The sequence below is a fragment of the Acanthisitta chloris genome, unplaced genomic scaffold (genome assembly GCF_000695815.1).
Source record: "Acanthisitta chloris isolate BGI_N310 unplaced genomic scaffold, ASM69581v1 scaffold3629, whole genome shotgun sequence".
Lineage (NCBI taxonomy): Eukaryota > Metazoa > Chordata > Aves > Passeriformes > Acanthisittidae > Acanthisitta > Acanthisitta chloris.
The window spans coordinates 1-6,993 of record NW_008689626.1 but is presented as its reverse complement, the minus strand read 5'-3'; the positions used below and the strand labels follow the sequence as shown (position 1 = coordinate 6,993).

Sequence of the window (6,993 nt, the reverse complement as noted above, 5' to 3'; positions counted from 1 at the left end):
ATCCAGACACCTCTTAAACACCTCCAGGGATGGTGACTCCACCACCTCCCTGGGCAGTATTCTAGTGCCTGAGCACCACAATAGGGAAAACATTTCTCCTCACATCCAATCTGACTCTCTCCTGTCTCAGCTCAAGGCCATTCCCTCTATCCTCTCCCTGCAGCCCTGGCAGGACACACATCCCACACCTCTCTCCAGCCCTGGCAGGGAGTTGCAGAGAGCCAGGAGGTCACCCCTGAGCCTCTTCTCCAGGCTGACCAAGCCCAACTCCCTCAGCCCTTGCCCATGTGCTCTAGCCCTTTGCTGCCCTCGTTGCCCTTGGCTGGACTTGCTCCAGTGCCTCAATGGCCTTTGGGCAGTGAGTGCCCAAAGCTGAGCACAGCACTGAGCTGGGACCTCCCCAGTGCCCAGTGCAGGGGGATGAGCACTGCCCTAGTGCTGCTGCCACACTCTGCTGGAGCCAGGACAAGATGCCATTGACCTTATCTTGCCTGCTAAATGTATCCCTCAAAACAATTTTACAGGTCAGATATTGCCAACCTGTTTCTGGAATACCATGTGTTATTTCCTCTAGCACCTCTTATTTAGCTACATCTTTCCATATACATTTTTTCTAAAGCCATGCTACTGACTTGTGATCATATTAATGGGAAGGAGGATAACAAATAAATAAATATCTCCACAAGGCTAAATTTGAGGGAAAAACAAACTATAGGTCACACATGAATATCTGTCCATATGTCATACACTGATGATGCGTGTTCAAATATGCATTGCCTCAGCTAAAGTCCAATGGAAATAATCTTTAAACAAACAGATTTTCTATAGGGTGAAGGAGCATTATAGAAATAGAAGCACTTTTAAAAAAGGTATTCCAGACCAACCATATTTAACAAAACAGACATTTAAATCTTCACTCTTGAGTAAAGAAAGGCTGTTCTTTTTTCACCAGTTAAACAAATCATGGATCTCCTTGAAGAGCAAAAGCTTTGTGATGCTGCTCAGCATCTGATTGTCCTGGAGAAGGGTCTGTCTATCAAAAGTGAGGAGGGACTGAACACCAGCCAGCAAGACATCGAGTCTGTCTACGAAGTTCTGAAGCACAAAGTCTTCAGCGTCTTGAAAGACTCTCTGCTGCTGGCAAAAACAAACCTGGACCTGCTGCAGCAGGCAGTGGAGGCTCTGAAAGAGCAGGAGAAAGAAGATCAGAACTACATGTCAGAGAATCCACCTGAGCAAAATATGCAATTTAGACCTAGAAAATGGAAAGAACTTTGGATGGCTACAGTGAAGGAGTCAGTAGAGGCTCGAATGAAAGACACAAGCCGTACTCCTAGAACTGAAAACCTCTCTGCAGTTGGCCAGAACCTCCTGCACATGGGAAAGACAATGAGAGAAGATTTGACAGTGGTTGTAAAGTACATTAAACAGCTTTATCCTCCAGAGTTTAATGTATTCACCATATATGCAGAACTCTACCACAATTATTTTGCCTCCGAGGCCAAGAAAAGTGCTGAGTCTCCTCTGGAAGATAAGGATATTTACCTTCTTCTCTCATGGGTGCACAACCTTTATCCAGAGTAAGTGAGGCTTTTACACATGTTTATCCCTGATGACCAACACAGATTCACTGGCTGCAAGGTCAGGCATTGGCTTGATTGCTGGATTGGTATCACTGCAATGCAGTCCAGTACCTGGCTGTGTCTGGTGTCACTGGTGGTGTGCTGATTTACACGAGCTGGCCAGGAGAGCCAGAAAGGACACTCTCAAGCTGCTAGTCTGTAAATGAAAGGCTGATCCCACCATTCTGGTTTCTGGGCACCAGATATCTAGGGCTTCACTTGTGGGGTAAATTGGGCAGGTTCATTGTCTTGATATCTATTCCAGTTGCAAACCTGAGCTCCCTGGAAAACTGGAGATTTCAGCTCTCTGGACCAGAGGGAAGACAATAAATAGAACGACCTGAGATGCAATTATCTTGGGCATGGAGGATGTTGTTTGGGTATTACCCATGGTCTATGCTGCTCTCCCAGTCAGGAGACCCAGGGGTGCACTCCTGTGAGAGGGCATCATCAGCCAAGGGTCGCTCTTCCTCCTCACAAACCCTGTATGTTACAGAACTGAAAATATTCCTTGTAGTGGCTTATAGTACTGGATGGGGAATTGAGGACACTCATTTCTTCATTGAAAACCAGCAATGTTTCTTCTACCCTAAATCATTCAACCTTCACCTCCACTTTTTCTTTGCTATGTTTCACTGATAGAATATAATGAGTTAGTGTTGATCCTGGAAGTTTTCCAGAGCCAGTGTTGAGCTCTAGGTCAGGGTATTCAAGCCTGAAGCAGCATGTGTTTGGGAACCAGTTGCTGTGAGGAGCAGGGCTCAGCCAGAGCAGAGCAGCCTGGCACTGGGCATGGTGCTGGCCAGGGCAGCTGCTGCTTTGCAGGGTGTTCCCAGAGGCCACAACCAGATGTCTGCTGAGGGACCACCTCTCTCCATGGCCAGCAGCAAAGGCAGCAGCAAGGAGGAGGAGGAGGATTGCACAACAGCCTGGCCACAGCTTCCAGTGTCATATCACAAACAGTTCATGGCAGTGAACCCATGGGAGCTGGGTGATGTGCAAACATGGGACTCAGGAGATGTTCAGGGTTATTCTTTTCAGCTCCACAAGGAGAAGCTGCTTCTAAATTACCCTCCCACAGGGACTCAGGAGATGTTCAGGGTTATTCTCTTCAGCTCCACAAGGAGAAACTGCTTCTAAATTAGCCTCCCACAAGTGCTGGCCTGAGCCCCCCAAGGCTGGCAGGTCTCTGCAGGGTATGAAACCACCTTCTCCACTCAGAACCAGCCATGAAACACCAGTTTTTCATCTGGTCACCTCTCTATATTGATGGAGACATGTTGTGTCCAGGGGCTAGATCTCCTGCTTACTTCAGATCCCCTGTTCCCACCACAGTGCAGGCTATGGCTCAGTTCCCAGGGTTGCTTGTGATCCCACTCCTGGCACATATTCAGCTCCTCCAAGTTCTGCCTGGACTAAGGACAGTGTACATTTCCATCTGTTTTTTCACTGATAGCCTTGAAAAGTGTTAGTGATTTGCATCAACAGCTGTCTTGAGTTACACTGCCCTTGGAAAATCTGGTTGTTTGGCTTTTTTCATTCCAGAGATATGAGAAAGGATCGTGCTTTAGCCGAGGAGCTGGATAAAGTTAAGCTTGGGAGCCTTTTGCCATCAAGTCTGAGCAAAGAGCTTGAACAGAGATACCTTGACAGTGAAGAGGTGAGACTCTGTTCAATCACTCCTCTTCCCCTTACTGGTCCCCTGTGACTCCTCAGAGAAGCTGTGACTTGTCCTGCACACACACACTTCACCTGTGAGCCACTTACCCTACACACCCTTCCAGAGAGAAGCAAAAGCTTTTGTTTGGTTTTGAGGGACAGCTCACCTTTTTGCAAGGTGGGACTTGCAGAGCAAACTTCTGCTTAGTACTGGGAGGAATCAGAAAGGATTTCTGTTCTTGTAAACCACGTGATAGAAACAGGGAAAATATACAACATGGGCAAGTTTCCAGTTGTCTGGTAAATCTCCAGAGGGATATATGATCCCTCTCACAGGAATTGCTGAAGGATCCCAAAATACTTCCGGTCTCTGCAGAGGTGTTAGACCTTGGGTGAGCACAAAGCATGGAGATCTGGTCTTGGAAAATCTGTTTCTTTGATGGAGAATTGCCTGGTCTGCAGAAAATCAAAGTTGCTCTGTTTTTTGTATCACTCTTGCCTTAATGGAAACAAGAAGTGATTTTTGCAGTACTCCCATAGCTTAGGGCTTCTGGCATTTGGGACTGGAATTCCTGGAAAATGAGAAGATAAGTTCCAAGGTTTAGATGTAGCTTGTGATGGTTTGCATATGGGAGAGCTGGTGTGAGGTCTGCAAAGCACACAAACAAGGCACTGGGAGATCAGCAGTACACCCCAGACACTGCACAGACCATTTCAAAAGCCTCACTGCAGTGTGCACACACAGGGCTCAGAGCAGAAAAAAACCTGAGAGTGTTTTGTTTCACTCTCCAGCACTTGTGAGGCATCAGAAGTGCTTATGAAGGAGGATTGCAAAACCAGGTGGTACTGAGTGTGACATGTGGGTGATGTGTGGTTGGGAGAATTCAGGTTTTGGCACATATAGCTGCCTGCAACATTCCTCTTCACTGTTCCCCTTCTTGCCCTCCCAATCCCCACTGATGTGCTGGGGTGACAGGCAGGGACAGAGATCTTGATCTTCATTCCTGCCCTGAAATGCTCAGCTCACTATTGCATAGGTGGATATTGTGAGCCAGTTGTCCTTGTTGCAGTGGGTCAGGCATCTCATAGCAAGGAGCCTTTATTTGCCAGCCAGGACTGTGGAAAAAGTCTGCTGAGCCAGGCAAAAGGTGGATGGGCAAGTAAAACCTGCATAAGGCTGGAGTTGCTGCATCCACATTGTAGTAAATGCTGTTGGTTTTCCTTCCTTAAAGGTTACTGTCAAAAAATCGCTGAGCAAATGTTTAGATAAAGAAATCCAAAGATGGAAAGAAGACAAAGAACCAGAGAAGCTAAATGGACATTTTCAGAGTGAACTACTAGGAATATTCGTTATCCAGGTAACACAGATCTATATTAAAAATCAACAATTGCATCCTGTACCTACTTAGGATTTGAGACCAACTATGGTCAGTGTGGGAAAGCAAAGGCCAAGTCACTTGTGTAGGGCAGGAGCAGAGCTGGGGGTACAGGGGAGCCCAGACCTGTCTGGCATGGTCCTGGTGTACTGTCTGCTGAGGGAAGGCTCCTCTGTAAGCAAAATGAGAAGGAAAGCTGCTCTCATTCTCCCTGTGCAGTCTCTTCTGCATCCCCAGCAGCAGAGAGAGAAGAGACAGGCTTAGCCACATGAGGAATCTGTTCCTTGCTCCTGGGGACACTGTCATGGGCAGAGCCACGTCTTCCCCACACTCACTGCTCTCCTTCCTCTGGCTGCAGAACATTACTTGAATTTTTTAAAATAGACTTTTCTTATGCTGAGGTTGTTGTAAGCAAAAGGAAGGGCAAGGAAAACCTTCGTTCCTTGTTGGACATGGGAGGGAATAGAGTGACCCAAGATGAGGAAAAGGCTGAGGTACTTAACACCTTTTTTTCCTCAGTTTTTAATACCAGGACAAGTTGTCCTCAGGACACTCACTGGGGCTGCAGGGAAAACAGTGCTACTCAAATGCAGCCTTTTTCACCCAAGGTGACCGCAGGGTCTTAATTGGATGTCATAGAATCATGGAATTTTAGGGATTGGAATGGACCTTAGGGATCATCCAGCCCCAACCCCTGCCCTGGGCAGGGACACCTCCCACCAGAGCAGGTTGCTCAAGGCTCAGCCAACCTGGCTGTGAACACTGCCAGGGTTGGGGCAGCCACAGCCTCCCTGGGCAACCTGGGACAGTGTCTCACCACCAGAACAGGGAAAACTTCTGCCTAACAGCTAACCTAAATTTCCCCTCCTTCAATTTGTGCCTATTGCCCCTTGTCTTGTCCCTGCAGCTCCTAACACAGATCCCTCTGCAGCTTCCCTGGAGCCCCTTCAGCTCCTGGAAGGTGCTCTGAGGTCTCCACACAACCTTCTCTTCTCCAGGCTCAACAGCCCCAACTCCCTCAGCCTGTCCTCACAGGGGAGGTGCTCCAACCCTATTATCAACTTGGTGGCCTCCTCTGGACTTGCTCCAACAGTTCCATGTCCTTTTTCTGTTGAGGGCCCCAGAACTGTGTGCAGGATTCTAGGTGAGGTCTCACCAGAGCAGAGCAGAGGGGGAGAATCACCTCCTCGTACGATGCAGGATCGCTGAGTGAGTTACCTCGGTTAAGGATCTACAGCCTCTTTGACCAGTGACCATGGCCATTTTGGAGCACTTCATATTGTGTGTTTCTTTGTTAGAGCATCTACAGTGGCCAGAAACGGGCCCAGAACATCAGCAGAGCCGTGGGAGAGGAGCTGTCACGCCGCCTGTGGAAGGAGCTCCCTGTCTTCCTGAGCAGGTGTGGTAAGGTCACTGTGGGCACCAGGGCAGCAGAGCCCCCTGGGCACACACTCATCCACCTCTCACCCCCCATCTCCCCTCCAGCTACAGGGAAGCCTTTGAAGACTTTAAGGAGAAAAGTAAGAAGCACAGACACTACAAGCCTATCCTGATTGCCAATATTAACAACTGCTGGAATTTTAGGTAAGTGCCCAAAAGAAAAGGTTTTGCTCCTTCCTCTGAAGGAGGTGCTCCAGAGTGAGTCCATCTGCCTGCAGAGGCAGGTTTGGAGACCTCTGAATTTCAGTCTCTCATTTGAGGACAGTCTATTCTTACCTGGCTGATTTTTGCTTCCAGAGAATACACAGAGAAACATGTGGCAGAAACGGATGACAACAGAGCGAGTATCCTCAGCACTCTTGGTGACATTGAAAACAGTGGCTTTGAGGTGCTGCTCCAACAGCTCTTTGCCCAGCTGAAGGTACATACCTGTGCCTCACACCCTCCTGCCCCATGGCCCAGATGGCTCAGATGTTCTCCTGCTGTGCTATCTGTTGCTCAGATCTCTGATTCAAATCAGCAAACGGTTCTGGGCAAGGGCACAGCACTGGTGCTAACCCACATTGCTGCCAGAAAACTTCCACTAGCATTTCCTTGAGCTGTTCCTCAAGCCTGCAGGCAAAATGGGCACAGTGAGATAGGCATGACTGTGCAGGAGAACATAAAACATGCTGAGACGTCAGACATCTGAGACAAATGCTGCAGGAGGAGAGTCTCAGCCTGCAGCTGTTTACTCTCCAAACTGTAGGAAGCCACCACAAATGGCATAAACTGCAATTACATAACTTTTGGCTTATTCATAAAGGTGACCTGAAGGGCACTTGTGCACTTTGGACACTTCAAATATATAGATATTTGTTGATGATTTGGATGAAGGTTGGACTTGATGATCTTGG

The 6,993-nt window shown here is 48.1% G+C and overlaps 1 protein-coding gene across 1 annotated transcript in view; it reads left to right on the top strand.

The window, feature by feature from the left end:
• The window catches only part of TNFAIP2 (tumor necrosis factor, alpha-induced protein 2), a gene marked incomplete at its 3' end in the record, with an annotated part of 8,188 nt that extends 1,670 nt beyond the window's left edge, over positions 1–6,518 (top strand). Inside the window, exons 2-7 of the mRNA XM_009081482.1 lie at positions 953–1,580; positions 3,168–3,282; positions 4,514–4,639; positions 5,956–6,056; positions 6,143–6,241; positions 6,395–6,518. Of these exons, the coding sequence (XP_009079730.1) occupies positions 953–1,580; positions 3,168–3,282; positions 4,514–4,639; positions 5,956–6,056; positions 6,143–6,241; positions 6,395–6,518 (1,193 nt within the window). The remainder of the gene's footprint in view (positions 1–952; positions 1,581–3,167; positions 3,283–4,513; positions 4,640–5,955; positions 6,057–6,142; positions 6,242–6,394) is intronic.
• Between the last annotated feature and the right edge of the window lie 475 nt (positions 6,519–6,993).